The following is a 22,664-nucleotide window of genomic DNA, read 5'->3' on the forward strand; positions in this document are numbered from 1 at the left end:
GCAGGAATGGCAGTATCATGGGTAGACAATGACGTTTGCAGTTAGAAAATGTTGTCGTGAATGGGATTCTGCAGCTTGGACAAAGTCGTATAATTTCTCTGATCCTTGGTTTTCCTCATCTATAAAATGGGCACAAACATAATGCCTGACACAGAGTTGTTATCATTATTTAGGTACCAAGTTTTCACCTCAAGAACAGGGACCAGTCCTAGGTTGGTCTGGTACTACAAGTTCAGATAAAGGTTTAGATGATATTACTATGAAACTGCTGTAGCAGATCTGACCTAAATTGATTTCACTTTGCACTGGAGATGATATGCTCCCAGAAGGCCTGGCTGGCCACAAACAAGGTATACAGAAAAGTTATTTAACTTTCCTGAGCTTTTTCTATAACATGAGGGTACCACAGCTACTTTGGAGAGTTGTATTAATCAAAGCAAATGATTCAGAGAAAGCACCTGGCACATAGTAGGCACTCAGTAGGTAATAACAATGCTTAACCTTTATTACGGGTTCATCATGTACCTGGAATTGCGCTGCATACGTATTATCTCCATGGAGCCACACAAGAAGCCCGTGAGGGAAGTACTACTATTATGTCCATTTTACCAATGAAAAAATTGAGTCAGAGATGCAGCAGATTAGAAGACAGAGTTTGAACGTGAGCAGTCTGACTCCAGAGTTCACACTCTTACCCACTCTACTCAACTGCCTCTCCAAATTAGGTGTTATTGGTATTAAATACCCTAGATCTGGGCAGTGCCATCTGGGCTTGCCTGGGAGTGCCTTCTAGAGGCATGTCTGGGAACCAGTTCATACCTGCACCTTTCCCCTCCTTATTTCCCCCTTCCAGTCCCCACAAGTGGAGTAATGAACACTCTGCTCTCTGTTCCTCTCTCCTTGGGGTCAAGGATTGAGGTGGGACATTAGGCAGACATCAGAATATAAGAAAGACGTAAAAGAGCGGGGGGGATCATTATAACGGCTACCCCAAAGAAGTGTAATCACACAGGACTCCCAACTTGAGAATCTGGGGGCCACAACAAATAGATTAGACTTTTCAAGGGCACCTCCATTATTTCTCTCACTCATGGATCCTGGTTTCAACTTGGAAGGCCCTGGAAGGTGTGTAATAAGAATGACTGCATATGGATTGCCAACTTGTTTGTTAGTCTTTAAGTAATCTGACTTACGTGCAGTTTAGCAACTTAATTACCTTCTCAAAGGTGAAAAGCTACCTCACTGTCAGCAAAGGGATTGAGGATCAGTTTTTATTTCTTATTATTAGCAAACTAACAGTTTCTCTTGCAAAGGCACAGAAAATTGGGAGGGGGGGGAATGTAAAAAAAATCTTTCCATCATTCATAATTGAGTTGGATTCTCTTTTTGAGAAAAAAAAGCATAATACATAACAGGAAGAGTGCACGTATAGCACATGAATTAGGAATTCTACCAAATATCATGCACAATTTACTATGATTTATTGTGGGCTTTGCTTTATTGTGCTTTTATTCAGTGTTCAGTGTGGATGGATATTAGATTTTTAAAATCATTTTCTTGGAGAAGGCATATTTGATGTATAATCATGATTTAACTTGTTCCCTAAACTAATTCCCTTTTCTTTTGTTCAAAGGCTTTGAACTACTCTGTGTGAAGCTTTATACTTGGTTGCAACATCCAACTAAGTTAGCACAGAATGGCTATCCTTATTGTTAGAAAGAATCAAACAGTTTTGACATGCCATATTTCTAGCTGACCCTTTAATTCTCTTCTAACGCAAAACTTCAGCAGCATGCCCTAAAATCTCTTCTTTCTAAACATGCTTTGGAGGGCTCATGTACTCTTAGAAAAGGTGGCTTCTATCAGCTCTTAGAAAATCACTTTTCTAAAGGTAGAACAGTCACATCACCATGACTGAGTTTGCAAAGGGCTATTTTCTTTCTTGTCTTTCTGCATTATCAGTCATGTGTGATGTGTAATAGGGAACTGTTTTTCAAAGGCTAATAATTAAAGGACATCTTATTCAAAACAAAAATGAGGACATTCACATTTCAAGAAAAGTATAATAATAACTCTTGAAGAATAAAGTATGTATGCATTTTGAAAGTCAAATGTACAGTCAATAAAGCACCAAAATAATTGGAACTGAAAAAAGAAAAAAAAATTGTTTCATTTAACCAGGTTTCAACTCTTTTTCACAAAGACTCTGCTACAAACATTAGTCTCTCAAACTTCTTTGACTCTTCTTACCACCCACTCCCCATTAGCTACAGAATTAAGACCTTCTCCGGGCAACAATGATTTACAAGTACTTACATAGAATATGTATTAAACCTGTCTACAGAAAGTCTCAGAAACTGCTATTGCAATCTACCCTTTAGCAGGGCAACTTAACAGGACACCAATCCAGTCCAGTAATTGCAAGATTAGAAAAAAAGAGTCCACTAACTTTATAGGAACAAATTATAAGCAAAACTTTACTACATCCCTCACTTTGAGACTCTCAGGTTTAAAAGGTACACTCTGCCCTAATCAGAACAAAACACAAAAGACCCCAAGGTACTGAATGCCTGTGTTCATTTTTATCTTTTGCTTTCCCTCAACATCTCCCTGGCATTCCCTGGGTCTTCCTCTAGATCCCCAGATCCAGTATTGGGAAGTTGAAGAAGAAGAAAATGAGCTGAAATCATTTTACCTGAGCATTGACTCTGGGTGGTGGCAAAGGCAGTCCCACGAGCGGCTCTTGTTGCTTTCATTTTGCTGTGTCTGGGGCTGTTCATCCCGTTAATAATGCTCTTACGACCGCCCACTGGAAAAAAAGTCACTTGCCCGGCTCTTCCCCCAAGAGACGTTTCAAGTAAGCAATGAATTTGGGCAGATTAGCCCCTTGGAATGTGCTGCTTTGGGATTAGCCTCACTAAGAATCCCATGGACATTCCCTCGCAGCCCTCAAACACTGCTTGATTTGAACATCTAATCTGACGCCAGAAGAAAAACAAATCCCCGGAGAGATCGGATTTAACTGGCACAAGTCCTGACAGGCTCTCCCCCCTTTTCTTTTTCCATTTTCAGAGAGAAGGCTTGTGAAAGTGTGATAAGGTGTTCTAAGTTCTGAAAAGTTCAACTTTGGAAAGCAAATCCTTCTAAAGAAACAGTATATTAATGCTCCGAGTGGTTTGAACACACAAGCGGCATTGTTCATTCCTTCCCAAAGGATGGAATGATAGCATTTCTTTAAAGAGGAACTGCTAAAAACTCTGAATGTTTCAAAAGGATAGCTGGGTCCCTGAATATGAGCCCAAAGAGAATAAAGTTGGGGTCTGTCAGTAACCTTCCACAACTTCTGAGATGTCAATAAATAATAATAATAAAACTGATCACACTTCTTATCCTGCACCCCCTCCCCCACTACGGTAAATGTGTGACTAGAAACCTACACTCCCCTGTTTCCCTATTAAAAAAAGATGAGCTGGGACTATTACAGCACATGGATGCAGGCTGAAAGCAGTGGCATTGTGATGTGTTTATCTGGGGTGGGTGGAGGGCAACTTAGAGGTTCTGGCTCACACAACACAAAAGGGCTCTTTCAAATATCTTCCAAGAATAAGTTTTTTAGATAATAGTAGTTCTTAGCTAGATAAGTGAATGAACTGGGGAAGAAGAGAGCTCAACTTTCAACAAGGCAAAAATACTTTTAAAGAAGTGACTATGTGAACACTTCATCTCCAAAAGACTTTTCTTGCAGATGGAAGTCAGAGCTGAGAGGTGTGTCCATCATCAACTCTGTGGGCTGTGAACCTCTGAGGGCAGTGTCATTTTGAGCTTCATTTTCCCACAATATCCTGTCAAAGCACCTAGTATGTGTTATGTGGGCACTCCCTGAGAGTCACAGTGGGAACTGGGTGACTTATTTCTAGCTTGGATCAGATCCATAGCCTTCTCCCTGCCTCTCTGCTGTTTCCAGGATGGATCTCTTTCACACTCCCCCATCTTCTGGCCTCTCACTTACCAAGGTTTCCCCGGAGACAAGGGGCAACAAACTACTTAGTGACTTGCAAGTGAGGAAACATTACAATACGCAAAATGCAAATGAATCATCATCAGACTGAGCGTTAGCATTAAACATGAGATGGAGAAGTCCCTTTGACAGTCTTCAGGAGTTGGCTGCAGAATAATACGTAGTGATGGCCTTAAAAATGAGGATACCCATCCTTCTATGCAGCTGTAACACTCCTATGCATTTATTCTTAGGGAATCAACAGAGATGTGAGCACACAAAGATGTTCACCGCAGCATTATTTATAATTCAGAAAAACTGGGAAAAAACGAAAATTAATGGGAGGCTAATTAAACTATGGTTCATGCTGTTTGATGACCACAATCAGGTTTCAGAAGACTATTTAATTACAAAGAGAAATATACATTTTCACATTGTTATGTGAGAAAAGCAGGACAAAATTGTAAGTAGAGAACAATTACTAATTTTAAATAGATAGAGATGACTGGGAATATACTAAAGTGGAAACTGTGGCTAATTTTTATTTTCTTCCTTTTGCTTTTTTATATTTTCCAAAGTTTTCTTCTGTAACCATATATTTATAGTCATGAAACTATATTCTATGTGGTCAGAAGATTTCCAGATTTTTTTTCCAGCTGTTAAGCTCGACCTTATGATAATGGGAAGTCACTAGGAAAGAGTAGTTCAGGAAGTGACTTAGGAAGAGCTCAGTTAAAAGAGAGGACTCAGTGGGTAATATTTGGAAAGGGACGTTCTATAATGTACAGGGTGAGTTTCCTAGGGTATAAAGGCAGGGGAGAGAGAGAGAGAGAGAGTGAGCGAGCGAGCGAGTGGAGCAGGGAAGGGAACAGAGAAGAGGAGGGGAAAAATCCAGCTTTCTCATCTTCCCTCTTCACTAGATACTACTTCAGTTCCTCATCTGACTTACTTTAAATCTTGAGTTCAATCAGATCCATACTGTCTTTTAAATATTGCCCATGTATTTTTTTTAGCCTTATTCTCGCTAGTCTTACTCATTTTTTGTTGCTGTTTTTCTTTTTGCTTATTTTTCCTTCCCGGAAAGAAATATTTGATAGGGAAAAGAATATGAGGCACCTTCTATGAACTTTACACCAAAGACAAAAATACTGTCACCAGAACCACGAGCGTTCGTTCTATGTCTATGTGAACAAGGAAGCCTGAGGTAAAATCAGCACAGCATTTCTTTCATATGAGGTCACAGATGATCTTCAGGACTCTTTGATTTAAGAAGGTAATTAGTTCCAAAGAGACTTGTAGCTCTGGGCCACACTGTCCACACAGATTTTTTAAACTCCTATGCATTACCCAACAATGCAACTCCAACTCCTGACAGGATATATCACCATCTTGTTTCAGATGTAGTTTAGAAAGAATATACTTTGAATACTAACAAGAGGAAATCACAAGTGTAATGTGAACTGTGGTTATTCTTCACTCCTATCTTCATGTAATGGCAGATTACCTTATTCTTCCAATTAATCATTAAGAAAAAAAGATCATACTTGAATAGAATATACTAAAAAGTTCCCACTAGTACACAACTCAGTATCACACATACTGGTGGGGCTGTATTAACCCTAAACCAATCTGGAAATCGATTCATGTGAGATTAAGAAGAGCACAATGCAGGCTAAAGGAAATGAAGCCTGGGTGTCAAGTCCAGACCCTTGGAACATGTAACTAAGACACTTTGTCTAGGCAACTGAGACATATTTTGAAGTGTACATTTTGTGCACTAACACAAGGATAACCAATACTAATCAACTGCTGTGAAACCAGAACAAAGTCAGAAGTATGGGACCAATAAGCAAAACACGACCTTAAGTGGCGATGTAGCAAAGAGCAGACCATGGTCCATTGCTGGAACTTCGCTAAGAGGCAAAAGCAGGAGGTTCGGGATCTCACCAAACCCAGATGGCAATGCAAAAACAAATGAATGAATGCTGAGTAATTATTTATAAAACAGCACGATCATTCCAGAAACACAGAAAATGTGTAACATAACAAGAGCTATTAAATCAGTCTCAGCAGAGTTTTGAAATGGGGCAGTAAGGAAGTTCACATTGATTAAAAACCAAAATACAAAAAAAAAAAAAAAATGAAATCAGATTTTCTACAAGTAGAAACTAGACTTTGACATGGATGATTTGTATTCATTTTTATAAAGATGTCCAAAGCATTCCTTTCTGTGATGTCCACATTTAATAACAACAATGACAACAAGCGCATGATATAGAGGAGGGGGTCAGTAAACATTTTCTGTAAAGTGCCAGATGGTAAATAATTTAGGCTCTCTGTGGGTCACATGGTCTCCATCACAACATTCAACTCTGCTGTTGCAGCACAAAAGCGCTCATAGGCCAGATATAAACAAATGAGCATTGCAATAAAACAGGCAGTGGGCTGGAACTGGTGTGTACTGGTCAGCACTTGCTGTAGAGAAACGGGGTATGTCTGATGGGGCAGCAGGGACGGGGGGTGATGGTCCTAAAAACCAGGCTTCCATGGCACCACCAGTAGCTTGTCTTGGCTCTTCCTTAAGCATGTCAGGCAAGTTCTCAGGTACTTTTGCTTCTGTTGTTCCTTCGAACTGGATAGCTCCATTCCCAGATTGCCCACAACTTGCTCCATCAGCACATTAGGAACACTGACAGGCCCGGACAACACATCTGAAGGCACACCTATGTCATCATTCTCTACTCTGTAACTTCCCTCTCTTTTCCTCACAGCTCTTCACATTACCTAGCATTATGCCATGTGTTCACGTATTTATTTTTTGTCTATTTCCCCCACTAGAATGTAAGCTCCTCAGGGCAGTGATTTTATTTTGTTACCGCTGTCACCCCAGCACCTAGAACTGTGTTTGGGATGTGGTCAGCATACACAGGTGACTTAGGGACAACATTTGATTTACTTGTACATCAATTCCTCACCTGTAAGATGATGACATCAGATGGACCTGTGTTTCCTAAAGGTGGTACCCAGATGCATTTTTCTTTTAATAGTTGGATTTATAATAATATATAATATTTAAGCAATGGCTAAACCTGTAATTTAATAAATATTATTTGGTGACATACATTTTCTTTTGTGGAGTTATGAAAAAATGAATCCATCAAAAAAATTTAATAAATTAGATTAAAAATGATTTGTAGATAATGATGGTACCACATAAGCAAATGAAGTTTGGGAAACACAGGACCAATTCCTCTTAAATGTCCCTTTGGCTCCTTGTTTTTATTCTAATGCATGAAAGTAGATGTACTGTGTTCTCTAATATTCAGAATTGCCCTTGACCTATAAAGTAAAACAATGCCAGAGGAACATGACAAAGCCAGCTGCCTCTGGAGCATAATACCACCAACACGGTTTTCCTAAAACAGTCAATCAGGACACCCTGGTCGATACCCTTCTTTGGCTCCCCAACCCCAACAAGATCAGATCAGTTCAGTATTTAAAACCTTTCAGGATCTGCCTCTGAAACTATCTGTTCAAATCTCTCAATCTCCCTCTAAATCTTTAAACACATTATGCTCCAGTACACTAGATTATTGATTCTTTCCCTGATGCACCATGCTGTGCCATACTCCTCAACCTTTGAATATGCTGTCCCATTTGCCTGGAATGCTAGGTTCCTCCTTCTGTACTTAGTAAACACCTGTTTTTTCTTCCTAACTCTGCACAAAATATTGCATTCTTTGACAAGCTCGGCTGGCCACTGCCAGACAAAATGAATCACCACAACTACTGATCCACTTCCATACCTTGCTCACACTTCCATTAGGAGAAAAGTCATATAATTTTATAATTATTTGTTTTCATTTCAAGATTTATAATCACCCACTGCCAATTTCAGCTGCAAACTCACAGTACTCTGGGTCTATCATGGCGTAACTAGAGTTTCAGAGCCTTGCCTAGGACACTCTCCTTCTTTTTCTATTTTTAACATTGTTTCTGCAGAAATACCAATTTTTCATTCCTAGTGAGTCATCTTTGGGGAATAATTCTTTGTGGGTTATTTATACTAAACTACTTTAATTACTATAATTAGTATATAAATTATTATACAAATTATTTGTACTAAAATCCTCCTTATAGCCCCTAAACTTAAATCATATACACCTTAACATAAAGTTAAATTAGATTATATTTTTATCACTAGATTCACAAAAAATTCAATAAATTATGCTTTATAATTATAACTGAAACATCTTTTTTCAGTAGGTCATGCTGTGTAAATTACACTTAAATACAGGCAGAATTTTATATAGATGTACTATGAATATATACAAATGTTAACCTCACAGAATATTTGTAAACAATTTAAAAATATATTTCACGTTTCTTTGGAAAATTGTTTCTTCATTATGAATCAATTAATTATTGCTTGGCAATAATATATTACATTAATAAAGTATTCTACAGTTCACAAATGCTTCCAAACATAGTATTTTATGCAATACTCACAATAACTCTGTAAGGTAGGTATTATAAAATTACATTATGCAAATTAAAAACTGGGGTCTACAGAGGTTTAGTCTCATTCCTAAGTTGTACATCAGCTATTGGCTTAGCCTGATAGAGCCAAAGCCCTTGTGCTTCCATAGGGTACAGAACCCTGCATCCTCTATATTCTATGACTAACCTTAGGAATGCTGAGTCATCTTTTTCTTCTTTGTGGTGGGATAGGTGCATTTTAATCATTATGATCTTAATAAAAATATACACACTTCATCAAGCCTAGAAGACTGCTGAAAAATTGAAATGAGGACATAGGCTTCTATTTCAAAAGTATCCTAATTATGATCAAGGATTAGACATCTGTTCGAATATAATAGCTCTTTCCATACATGGTGACATAAAAACTTAAAAGCTCCACACATACTTTTAGCGACTTCACTGCCTTCATTGACCAAAAAACATACCTACATTGGAGCCAGCTCTATAAAACCGGTGTACATCTTAAGAAGATAATAATAGGATTAACTTCACCCAGAGAAGGAGGAAATGAAAGACAAAATTATGACTAACAGGGGCTTCCCTGGTGGCGCAGTGCTTGAGAGTTCGCCTGCCGATGCAGGAGACGCGGGTTCGTGCCCCGTTTCGGGAAGATCCCACATGCCGCGGAGCGGCTGGGCCCGTGAGCCATGGCCGCTGAGCCTGCGCGTCCGGAGCCTGTGCTCCGCAAATGGGAGAATTTACTCAGCTGCATTTTTGTCATTTAACACTTTACACGATAAATAAAATTAGAATAAAATCGATTCTGTTTTTCCCACATTCATTCATTTACTATCAAAATAAAGGGAATCCATTTTTTTTCTCTTTTCAGAAGCCAGTTTTATTAGTCTAAAAAAAAAAAAAAAAAAAAAAAAAAAATTATGACTAACAAAATTATAAGAGATTACTGAGATCTGACATATTCAAGAGCTAGAAAGTTTAAAATGATGGGTCATTTGTTAGAAAGCAGCAACAGTGTAACAATGCCAGCGTGTAGCAAGTCACCGGGAGGGCTTTCTATATTCCTGGAGGCCGCATACATGGGAAATATAACCTTCTTTTCTGTCAAGTAAATGTGGAGCTGGGGCAATGTCATCCTTTAAGTCCTTAATTCTGTTTAGTTTTCACAATTCATTCCCACATCATTCTGATTTTGTCAGGAACCAAAGAAATGTGCTGAGTCATGAAATTGGAACATTCTATGTTATGTTGAAACGTGGAGTTTATGTGACAAATGATATCATAGATTCAGAGGCTGATTTTTATTGTGTTTGCCTCTTTTGCCCTGGAAGGATGAAGATGCTAAGAAGAAGGGGACAATGGATAAGTAGCTGTACTTTTATTTGTAATAGAGTTCTCATATGAGGATTAACTACTTAGGAAATCAATGTCTCTCTCCCTCTCTCTCTCTCTCTCTCTCTCTCTCTCATTTTTATTATTCTTAGTTTCTTTATCATCAGTCCTAATTACCTTAAAGTATTTTGGGTACAGAAACAGACTCATCTTAATCAATGAGTGATTAGTTCAGTTCAAACTCTTTATCCTCACAAAGTACAGACTTAAATTTGGTGCAGGATTTTATTTCTGAAATCCTGATTTTCTTTATCCATTCAAAGGCAGAGCCTAGTGGAAGCATGACTGATTAGGGGATCCCAAAATATGCATCCTAGCCATGTCTTGTTGACACCTAGTCATGTAAACTTGGGGGAGGACTTAATCTTGGTGATCTCATGGTCAACCCCAGCTCTCAGAGCTGAGGATTCTGGGAATCAGAACCTGACAGCTTTGTCATTAGCTCCTCATTAATGTGTACAAAACAGATGTAGAGGTTTTTTTTTTTCTTAAAAAAATAAGAGGGTAGGGGCTTCCCTGGTGGCGCAGTGGTTGAGAATCTGCCTGCTAATGCAGGGGACATGGGTTTAAGCCCTGGTCTGGGAGGATCCCACATGCTGTGGAGCAACTAAGCCCGTGAGCCACAACTACTGAGCCTGCTTGTCTGGAGCCTGTGCTCCACAACAAGAGAGGCCGCGATAGTGACAGGCCCATGCACCGTGATGAAGAGTGGCCCCCACCTGCCACAACTAGAGAAAGCCCTCGCACAGAAATGAAGACCCAGCACAGCCAAAATAAATTTAAAAAACAATAATAATTTAAAAAATAAAATAACTTTAAAAATAAATAAAAATAATAAAAAATAAAATAAATTAAGAGGGTATTTTAATTTTTACAAATTCATGAAACCACTATTCTTTTGATAACAAATGAAAATGTAGCAGAGCACACAGTTTTGTGCTGACTGAGCACAAAGCACATAAGGAGATTTGAATTAATAAGTAATCCCTGAAAGAATTCTCCCCACACTCCAACCATTCTTTTTTTTTTTTTTTTTTTTTTGGGGTACGCAGGCCTCTCACTGCTGTGGCCTCTCCCGCTGCGGAGCACAGGCTCTGGACGCGCAGGCCTAGCAGCCACGGTTCACAAGCCCAGCCGCTCCGAGCATGTGGGATCCTCCCGGACCGGGGCACGAACCTGTGTCCCCTGCATTGGCAGGTGGACTCCCAACCACTGCGCCACCAGGGAAGCCCCCAACCATTCTTAAGAATGCCCCTGGTTTAGCAATCTGGCACACGCGCCAAGTCCTAATTCTGTTTCAACAAGACTTCAAGAATTATTAAGACATTACTGCAATTAATTAATAACTTGACATTTCTATTTCTGCTATCGAGAGAGTTTTCAAGACCAGAACTTGGTGTTCTCTTGCCCTGATTCCCAACCAAATGATAAATCAAATCTTGATGGTCATTCCGGTCAGAATATGCAGAGTCTGCCCACGATTTGTAATTTTTTTTAACCTAACAATCAAGAATTACTTAACTGGAGAAACTGAGGCCAAATCAATACCATTTTTATCATCAGAAGTAAGTTATAAGCAGATAGGTCCAGCAATGTAACTGTAAAGCTATTCCTCTCTCTCTCTGGAAATGAAAAATTATTAGGTATTAAGGTAATGCAGCATAAATGTATTTCTGTCTGATAGTCATCTTTCTCTGTCAAATTACTAGGTTGTTAGGTAGAAAATAAAGCCATCCACATAAATTCAGCCTCTGGTTATGTTGTACTAATGTGACAGTTTTAAAGTGGTTCAAGGTTATTAGCTTACATATATTGTCAATGCCTTTCCTTACATACTCCCTACCAAAGCCTATATTTTTTTGATTTATTCTTACCTTAGTATGTTAATACAAAAAATTTCTCTGAAAGATTTCAGGTCCTGCAAGATACTAATACATTTATTAGCTTTCTTTAAATATATTAATTTAAATTTGATGCACATAGAAATGAACAAAAATTCAGAAGTAGGTGTAAAAAATGTTACTAGGTAGTGCAAAAATATAGATTTAGTTTCCAAGTTGTATTCCATTGGATGGCAATGTGATATTTTCCTCCTGTCTTCTTACCACCTCACCCTTACTCTGATGTAAAGAATTCCATTCTTTGGATAATTGATGCCAAAATGAAATTCTGATAGCAAAATTCTTCTGAAGGAAGCTATATTAGTAAAGCTATTTTTAAAAATGGACTGTGCTGGCTTTCTAATTGGTCCCTTTAATTCATTCTCCACCAAGCAACAAGAGTGATCATTTTTTTTCTTAATTAATAGACTTTATTTCTTAGAAAAGTTTTAGGTTTAAAGAAAAATTGACCAGAAGTACAAAGAGTTCTCAAATATCCCCTCCCTCCACTTATCTCCATGGTTTCCCATATTATTTAACTCCTTGCACTGCTGTGCTACATCTGTTCCAAATGACGACCCGACACTGATATATTTCCATTAACTAAAATCCACAGTTTACATCAGGGTTCACTCTCTGTGTTGTACAGTTCTATGGTTTTACCAAATGCATAATATCATGTATCCATCATAGCAGTATCATATAGAATAGTTTTACTGATGATCATTTAAATTGACGTATTAGCTCATGGCATTCCATCTCCCTTACTCCAAATCACTCAGTGACTCCCAAAATAAAATCGAGATTCCTTAGCAGGCCTCACATTAACATACATGTGTGTGTGTTCTGTCTCTCTTCAGATCCTAATGTTAGTTATTTGAAAGTGAGTTATTATGAACGTGGGCATGTATTTCTACAAATGTACAAATCTAATATTTCACAGGAGAGAACCAAGTAGAGAAAACACCTTCCTGTGCTTACAGTTCTAACACAGAAGTCTTTAAACAACCATTAAGCATAAGATGTAAACAGAAGCTTAGTCGTACAACTGCCTACTGTACTTCGTTAAAGTTGATGCTACCTGGAGCTCTGACTCCAGCCATTACACAGAGAATTTGAAAATGGGCAATCAGAGCTGTAGTCCCTTATTTTTAAATGAATTCTCACAAGCATTCAAGAATATCTGTTGAACACGAACCTTGTACAAAGTTCTTTTAGTTGATGAGGTGGCACAAAACTTTACAAAGACCACTTATCTGTTTTTAAGTTTATGCTGTGTTCTAGAGCAAAGCTTCTCAAATGATTTGTGGTGAAGGACCATTTTAAAAACTCTTTTTGATCCGTTACAAACTCACAGTTTTGTAAAATGCCATGAATTGATTATGCACTTGGATTCTGTGGTAGTGGCAAGTTGTTCTAAAACTTCCCAAATGTTTACTCTCAATTTTGCTCTTCTCTCATCATTCACAAACAGCTCGCGGGCCAGCACCAGTTTGTGTACCATAAGGCACTACTCGATGAGTCGTCCATGGACCAGCAGCATCAGGGAACCTGTCAGAAATGCAGATTCTTAGGCCCCACCCCAGACCTACCGAATCTGCATCTGCATTTTAATAAGACCCACAGGGGAAAAGCACTGTTCTGCAGGGAAATCAATCAGATGAATGAAAGATTACAATAACATTTAATAATAGCAATAATAGCAAACAGGTTTAGCCCTTACCGTAAGTATGAATACACTGGTATAATTATTTTCATATATCAACTAATCTGATCCTCATAACAAACCTGTGAAGTTAAGTGCTTTTATTATGCTCATTTTGCAGGTAAGGACACCAGACAGTAGAGTTTAACCATCTAGTTCAATGTCACACAGCTAGGAAGCAGAATGTAGGAATGAGAATTGCTTCAGGGACATGAGAGAAGTTGAGACTGACTGACAGGGCGCTCAGATGTGGGAAGGGTCAACTTTGGACAGGACAGGTATTTGAGCCGGGTCTGGCACATATCTGGCATTCCTAGCATACAGTAGTCACTTAAATGATTTTGGTTGCATTTGTCCTTCCCTATTTCCATAGTTTCAGGGAGGTGGTTTCAATTTATTTACCTGTTCGCATAACTCTAAACTTTTTAAGATTCAGCTCAAATTTTTCTTTCTTCTCCTATTTCCCCTGTTTCCAACTCTACAGTGAAAGTGTTTGTTTCCTTCCTTGAGCTTCCCTATACTTTGTTCTTTCCTGGCCCATTAAGACCTTCTGTCCTGATTAACAATGTGCAGCTAGCCTATGTCCTCAGGCTCACATAGGGAAGGGACCACATCTATTTACGTTTTTTACCTTCCTTTTCTTTTCTTTTCTTTCCTTTTCTTTTTTCTTTCCTTCCTTCCTTCCTTCCTTCCTTTCTTTTTCTTTCTTTCTTTCTTTCTCTCTCTCTCTCCCTCCCTCCCTCTCTCTCTTCCTTCCTTTCTTTCTTTTTAACATCTTTATTGGAGTATAATTGCTTTATAATGGTGTTAGTTTCTGCTTTATAACAAAGTGAATCAGTTATACATATACATATATCCCCATATCTCTTCACTCTTGTCTCTCCCTCCCTCCCCCCCTCCCTATCCCACCCCTCTAAGTGGTCACAAAGCACCGAGCTGATCTCCCTGTGCTATGCGGCTGCTTCCCACTAGCTATCTATTTTACATTTGGTAGTGTATATATGTCTATGCCACTCTCTCACTTTGTTACAGCTTACCCTTCCCCCTCCCCATATCCTCAAGTCCATTCTCTAGTAGGTCTGTGTCTTTATTCCCATCTTACCCCTAGCTTCTTCATGACCTTTTTTTTTTTTTTCCCCTTAGATTCCATATATATGTGTTAGCATTTGGTATTTGTCTTTCTCTTTCTGACTTAACTTCACTCTGTATGACAGACTCTAGGTCCATCCACCTCAGTACAAATACTCAATTTCATTTCTTTTTATGGCTGAGTAATATTCCATTGTATATATGGGCCACATCTTCTTTATCCATTCATCTGTTGATGGACACTTAGGTTGCTTCCATGTCCTGGCTATTGTAAATAGAGCTGCAATAAACATTGTGGTACATGACTCTTTTTGAATTATGGTTTTCTCAGGGTATATGCCCAGTAGTGGGATTCCTGGGTCATATGGTAGTTCTACCTGTAGTTTTTTGAGGAACCTCCATACTGTTCTCCATAGTGGCTGTATCAATTTACATTCCCACCAACAGTGCAAGAGTGTTCCCTTTTCTCCACACCCTCTCCAGCATTGATTGTTTCTAGATTTTTCGATGATGGCCATTCTGACCAGTGTGAGATGATATCTCATTGTAGTTTTGATTTGCATCTCTCTTCTTCTTGAACCCCAAGTGCCTGGTACCTCAATAAAACTTTGTTAAAATAATATAAAGTTACCAAGAAAATAGATTGTTCAGCTGCAGGTGGAACATTCTTTTAGATATTCATTGCTCTATATTTTCCTAACACATTCTGCACCAGAACCTTAACATGAACTGTCAAACCTTAAAATATTAGCAAAATATAACTGTCAGACTTAAAGCATTGCCACTGAGTTGACTGATTACACTGATCACATGCCCATACACACCATGTTTGTGCACAGAAACACACACACACACTTTTTTTCTGTTGGAATCTGGTAGGCACACACCAAGTTCTACTTTTACCAGTTCTATATTACAAAAACATGCTGGAAAGCACTGAAAAGGGAGAAATATATAAAAATGTAGTTCATCTCCACCCTTCCTTTTGTTGGCATTATAGCTTGTTAGTGCATTTTAAGGACAATGGGTTCATAGATCATTCTTGAATGCTTGGACCTTGAAATTAATATTCTGCAGTCTAAGGATAAAAATCTTAGAAAAGTTCTGTATTGTCAAATGCTATTTTGGGGGTATGTAGTCTTTTCTTAATGTCAGTAGATGTCATTATTTAAATTCAGCCATTTGTTAAACAGTATAATTGCCCATCAATTATATTTTACCACTGAATTTAGACATGTTATACCTCCCCTCTGCTCAAAAATTTTCAAGTCTTAGAAACTACAGGCTAATGGAGATGATCTGAAAAATAATTTTAGTCAGCATAATTCAAAATAATAGAGAGGATCAGAACTTTTACTACCGAGGTAGCTTTTAAATGATAGTCCTTGCTAGATTCTGTTTTACCCAGATAGAAAATTCTGCATTTTATACCTTAAAAAAATAAAACCGTGCCAGCAGAATCCTAAATGGATAGATTTTAGGTGGCATTTGCGTGTGTGTACCCTGGACAGGCTTAAATGATTAACTAGTCCATAAAATTGAGGACAAAATCCTGAAATGCTTTGTTCAGTTAATTTTATGGCTCCCTTTCCTTGTTCTTAGGTGCACAAATCCTACCCTCAACTGTACTGCACTGCTCATTATTTAACATTTAAGACCTAACTGATGAGTTCCTCATGGCACTGTTACTATCAACTTGAGCTTCTGTGCCAGACATCAATACAAATCACTTGGAGAATATCTATGTGAATCCTAAACCACTCAATTAGTGATTCCGTTCTAACAGTCCTCCCTTACCTGGACTGCTTAGAAAAAGAAAGAGGAATGAAATGGTAGCCTGCTGGTGTTCCCTTCTATGACTGGGGACAAAGCATTCCATTGCCTCTGTTTCTCCTTTTGCAAACCTAAAGAATACTTCTCTTATTACCTCGCAAGGGACTGTGGTCTGGATTGATAACATGATGACAACCTTGGATTCTTTGAGTGTCATATGAAGACTTGTTACACAGAATGCTGGCTTGCTGTATGCAGGATAGAACATTCTTTTTAAGCTTTCTTTTTATGGTAATAGGTGGTTGAATTTAAGCAGTTCTAAATTACATTCTTGCTTGACTTATACCTCAATGTCAATTTTCTCTGGATTAAAAAAAGCACTGTATGAATTCATGTGACAAAACACACACACACAACACACACAAACACAACCAACTATTAGGAATTTACTAAGATTTAAGTAACATGGAATTTGATTACACAGTGCATTCTGGGGCTCAGCCACAGCAGGCTACAGATGCCAGGCAGGCTGATTATGACTTAAGCATTGTTTCAATGTGATTTTGCAAAGGATTTCATTTAATGCAGATTAGTAAGTTTATTAAGCTGTTGATAATTGAAGCCTCTTAGGTTCAGTAGGTACCATCCAGCAAGGTAGATTAGTGGGGTTTAATTTGTTGCTCTCAAATAGCAAACAAAGACTTAGCAGAATAATTACATCTCCTCTGTGGACTAATAAAAGGCGACATCACATTGGTGCTTTTGGCCATTTCTGCATTTTTGCAGTTTCTTTTAGAGCACTGCCTTTGGAGTTTCCTGCATCTCTCTCAAGTGACCCCAAAACCCATCACCTGTGAATTATGTTACTTAGAAATTAAGGTTAGTTACATGAAATGTAAGCCATGAATGGAAATATTCACTTTAGAGCAAGCTGTGCTCTCTCTACCTTAAGTCAGAACTTTTCCACTATTTCCTAAAATTTTCTGTCTATCCCCTTGTCCAGACTGTAAGTACCTCAAGGGTGGGGGCCGTGTCTCTCATCTGATTCCTTAGCAATTAGTACCATATCTGGCATATCCAGGCACTCAGTCTGTTTGCCTAAAAAACAATGAATTATCTTAAATAATCCAAAGTATGCTCTAAAAATAACATTATCACCAAGTTTTCGAGTTCTAGGAAGTTAGTCTTAGCCAGAGTATAAAGTTGCTGTGTTAGCCAAAAGACTAAGAGTCAACATATGAAAGAGATTGTACGAAAGAGGAAAATGATGATTTATTACCCAATAGATTCTTGGACACACAGAGCATTCAGCCTGTTAGTCGACTAAATAAATTAACTTAGTGTCTTGACATGACCCAGTCCTCACTTTAGTTGATTCGGTTACATGCGTTTGGTGTCATCACAACATGAAGAGACAGAGGCCTCATTCCTCTGGGACTCCTAGGTCTGCCATATTTCTAACAGAGTCACAAACCAGACAGTGAAAAATGCTACACTGGGGGGAGGTGATATAAATAACATTTCTTAACAGGAAATGCCAAAGCTGTTTGGAATGGTTAGAAATAAGTTTCTAGAAATAATCTTGGTATTCTTTCTCTTCCATTCCTGGATATCAGATTATTAGCAAGGCTGCAGGTGTGGAGACTCAGGCCTTAGGAATCACTGCTGGTTTCTGTTTTCTCCATTGGCTTTACAGCTACTTAATTTTTTCAGAATGACACCTGAACTTCAAAGTTAGTGAGACATTTTGAGTATTCTGGAACATAGCACCTTCCTCAAAATTAGTTTTAAACTAATCCCACTCCTATGTCTCCCACTTCATACTATTGATCATGTGAGGTCTACCTTGACTTACTGGTAAAGTTCTCCCTTGCAAGTGACTTTGCAAGGATGTTTGGCTGCAGGTCATGGCGACTGTTCCCAATGACTTCACAACATGAGCAGAGAAGAATGAAACCTGTTTCTGGCCCTTCATTTGAGTGATTGGTGACTTTGTTTTAGACTGGGTACCGTTTAAACCATGGACCCATTCCTCAAGAAAACATCCCTAGACATATATGTTCCCTATAACACTTAATATGACAGTAACAAACCTCAAAAGGATAGATATATAAGAGTGCTAAAGCACGGATTATAAAGAAGTACTCAAACCAGTGTGCTTCCTAGAGATCTCAGTTAGTGCCTGCCTGTCCATATGTAGCCATTTTTATCGTGATACCATATCCTCACCTACCCGCCCCCTGCACCATGATCACAACTGAATAGACCAGTGGTGGTGCCTGACATCACAGCAAAAAAGTCATAGGCTGGCCACTACCTTTGACTTACGAAGGACCCCAAAGGGAAGCTGATCAATCATAGTCCTTTTCTTGGAAATCTGAACTTAGAAACTCAGAGAAAATGAAGCCAGGAACCATGGGGAACTAATGCAGAAAAGTCTTGAGGCAGAGCAAGTTCCAACTAGGTAACAACACTTAGGTATAAGTAGAAATTCAGAGAGGGAAACATGTGCATTATCAGAGTACTCCATAGTGCCTGTGCAGTTAGAAGTAGAAACGCTGTGTATGAGAGAGAAACAAGGTAGCCTATGGAAGACAGAGAGATGGGGAGAGTAGTCCTGCTTCCTGATGATTTTCCCATTCCAATTCTAGTCAATTTCTAGGCTCACAATAATTTCTTCTTCCCTAACATGACTTGAGTGATTCTCATTAGAACAGCTAGGAAAGGTAACAATAAAATCTTATGAGCGAAAAGATACCAAAAAACCTTATTTTTTCATAGTTCACAGATCCAGCTCTCAAGTGCTGTATCTCATTTGCTCTACCTGAGCTCCATGTTGGGAGAAACTGACATTCAGAGAGGGAGATATGACTTGCTCAAGGTCACACCACTAGCAACTAGCAAAGGCAGAACTAAAGCCAGCTCTTCTGATCCAGACACTTGTGCAATCCAGTCCCATCACACTACCCCCTCCACATGGAAGGCAGAGTCAGCTGGCATCTAAAACAGAGTATTTTCATCTCTGAAAAGGGGCTGATTTGTAGGACAAGTAGAGAGAGGCTGACACATTCTGCTTGTATCAGGGACACAATTCTAGTTGTTATTTTGCTTTTGGAAACAGTTCCAGTGTTAGCTCTGACAACCATGAATCTTGGATGTCCCAACATTTCCCTTAATGGGATTCAGCTAAAGGAACTTAATGGGTGGGCCAAAATGTGCCTTCGGTATTTTAAATAAAAATAAAAGACACATTTCTCATTTTCACCAAGAACTTTACTGAACAATGTATTCACCCTTTTGTTCTGGCATTTTTCAGGCAACTTCATAATTCCATCTTCCCAAAACTTTTTATCTTTTTGAGCAAAGAACTGTTCCAGGTGCCTTTTACAGTCTTCCTGGGAATTGAAATTTTTTTCATTAAGATAATTTTGAAAAGACCAAAATAAATGGAAATCCGAAGGTGCAATGTCTGGTGAATACAGTGGATGAATCAGAACTTCTCAGCCAAGCTGTAACAGTTTTTGCCCGGTCATCAAAGAAACATGCAGTCTTGTGTTATCCTGATGGAAGATTATGCTTTTTCTATTGACTAATTCTGGACATTTTTCGTTGAGTGCTGCTTTCAGTTGGTCTAATTGGGAGCAGTACTTGTTCAAATTAATTGTTTGGTTTTCTGGAAGGAGCTCATAATATAGGACTCCCTTCCAATCCCACCATATACACAACATCACCTTCTTTGGCTGAAGACCGGCCTTTGGTGTGGTTGGTGGTGCTTCATTTCGCTTGCCCACAATCTCTTCCGTTCCACATTATTGTACAGTATCCACTTCTCATTGCCTGTCACAATTTGTTTTAAAAATGGAACATTTTCATTACATGTAAGTAGAGAACTGCATGTGGAAATACAGTCAAGAAGGTGTTTTTTTTTGCTTACATGGAACCCAAACATCAAAGCGATTCACATAACCAAGCTGGTGCAAATGATTTTCAACGCTTGATTTGGATATTTTGAGTATGTCATCTATCTCCCGCGTAGTATAACATTGACTGTGCTCAATTAATGTCTTAATTTGATCGCTGTCAACTTCACCTGATCTACCCAACTGTGGCGGATCATCCAGCGAGAAATTTCCAGCACGAAACTTCACAAACCACTTTTGAAGTGTTTGATCAGTCACAGCACCTTCTCCATATACTGCACAAACCTTTTTTTTGCGTTTCAGCTGCGTTTTTGCCTTTCTTGAAATAATAGAGAACAGGCCAAAAATGTTGTTTTTCTTTCATCTTCAATATTAAAATGGTTACATAAAAATTCACCAATTTTGATGTCTTTTTTAAAATGCACTCTATGACAGCTGTCACATACAACCTAACAAAATTGCTTCGAGTGAAGTTAAAGATAATTAAGTGCTACTAAAGCCATCTTATGGAAAAAAACGAATGAACCTTTTGGCCAACCCAATAATTTTCGGCATTTGGGTAGTTGTTTTCTTGGCTATATTGAAAAACATATTTTGGGGGATCTTAAGAAATCGAGGGACATGTATTTACAGTGAGATTCATCCCCTTTCAGTTTCCATCCTTTGCTGTTGTTCATAATGAAGAGCTTCCTAGGGTGTTTTCCTGTATTAGGGGTGGTTTACAATGATCACTTGTAGGGACAACACCCACATGCAAACTCTTTAATTTGCTTTTTTACAACTTATTTTGTACATTCTTTCTGTCTTACAAAAGTTGTGCTAATTCACTGAGGGTCCTTTGGAAAACAGTTACACAAAGAGAAGAAAATATACGTTACCTCTAATCTTGACTCCCACCCACAGAGAACTCTGATAACATGTTGGCGTATGTTCTTGGTGGAAAAGTATAGGATACCCCAGAAGCCTACAAGGCAAATGTCTGATTTCTCCCTGGGATACAGTGACCTGGTGAAAGCATGCAGAACTGAATTAACCATTCATCTGAGAATGTGCTGACCAGGCATGTGAGGGCAGAACTAGTGATGGCCCCAGCATGGGGCAGAGTGTGCATGTGGCATGTGGCAGAGGTGCTCCTTATTACAGGAGAGATGTAGCATTTTAAACAAATACCCCAAATAGTTCCTGTATACAGAGGACATAGCTATGCCTTTGTTTTTGCAATATCCTAAATATGCTTGATTTATGTCCCTGCTTCACAGAGCTGGGGGACATGGATTTTGCTAATTTAAGTGATGAAAAAAACTAGGATAATCTTGGAGATAATTATAAGCATTCTGATGTATTAGAAAACAAGTTTAAGAATCAATGAAGTGGAACTCCTGCTAAAAATTATTCCAGGAGTTTGTGAAAAATGTACATTATGGTCCCTTGTTCATAGATTATGCATCTGTAGGTGATAGTGGGTCTCCAGCATCCCAATTTTTAAATAATAACCACAGTTAATTCCGTGAACTACTGTCTGAGCAACACTAAGATTTCCTCTCGGCCACTGGTTGGAATCTGAGTTTCTCGAAGTCGGCTATTTATGTTTATTTGCAAGATGCCAAACCCACTGCCACTGCCTTGGTTAAGTCCTCTCTCTCACTCCAACACCATTACTCTAGGTTTCCTAACAGGCCTCTCTGTTCCCCACTCCCTCACCCTCTTCCATCCTTCACAGGGCCATGTTTAAGAAGAAATATCTTCTTAAACCAGAATTCTTTAACCTCAGTACTGTTGACACATGGGGCTTAATAATTCTTTGCTGGGTGTGGGTACTGTCCTGTCCTTGTAGGATGTTTAGCAACATCTATGGGCTCTACTCACTAGAAACCAGTAACATCCCCATCCCTGGCTGTAACAACCAAAATTGTCTCCAGTCATTGCCAAATATCCCTTTGGGGAAAAACAGACCGTGGTTGAAAACCACTGTGCTCTTAAACCTTAGGTCTCTTCTTCTATTGTCCAAATGTTTTACCATGACATTCAAATACCTATGTGATCTGCCTCCAAAACATGTTTCCAGCCGTGCCTACTGCTAAAACTACTCAATGATCCTTGCTCTCCACCAAACTAGGCCATTCTAGTTTACCCAATATCAAGAACCACTGATATTCACAACTCTGTACATTAGCTTCTGCTTTTTCTCAAGCCTTAAGCATCCTTTTCTTTTTTTGCTTGCTTTCCCAGGAAAACCTGACATCTTCAAAGCTTAGCTCAAAATCCACCTTCTCCAAAGTTTTCTTGATTTTCCTAATTATCTTCACTCCTTCCTTGTGTGTACTAGTTTTTTTTTTTTTTTTGCCTCTATCTAGAGCTTATTTATTCAGACTTGTCCCACAACCAATTTTTTTGCCCATCTCTTTCCC

The 22,664-nt window shown here is 38.7% G+C and overlaps 1 protein-coding gene across 1 annotated transcript in view; it reads right to left on the reverse strand.

The window, feature by feature from the left end:
• LOC103077903 (transient receptor potential cation channel subfamily M member 3-like) overlaps positions 1-18,245 on the reverse strand; it is a 104,464-nt gene extending 86,219 nt beyond the window's left edge. The window contains exons 1-2 of the mRNA XM_007452998.1: positions 18,192-18,245; positions 2,696-2,749 (exon numbers count right to left, since the gene is read on the reverse strand). Coding sequence (XP_007453060.1) covers positions 2,696-2,749; positions 18,192-18,245 — 108 coding nt within the window. The remainder of the gene's footprint in view (positions 1-2,695; positions 2,750-18,191) is intronic.
• Between the last annotated feature and the right edge of the window lie 4,419 nt (positions 18,246-22,664).

The sequence above is a fragment of the Lipotes vexillifer genome, unplaced genomic scaffold (assembly GCF_000442215.2).
Source record: "Lipotes vexillifer unplaced genomic scaffold, Lipotes_vexillifer_v1.1 scaffold1889, whole genome shotgun sequence".
Classification (NCBI taxonomy): Eukaryota; Metazoa; Chordata; class Mammalia; order Artiodactyla; family Lipotidae; genus Lipotes; species Lipotes vexillifer.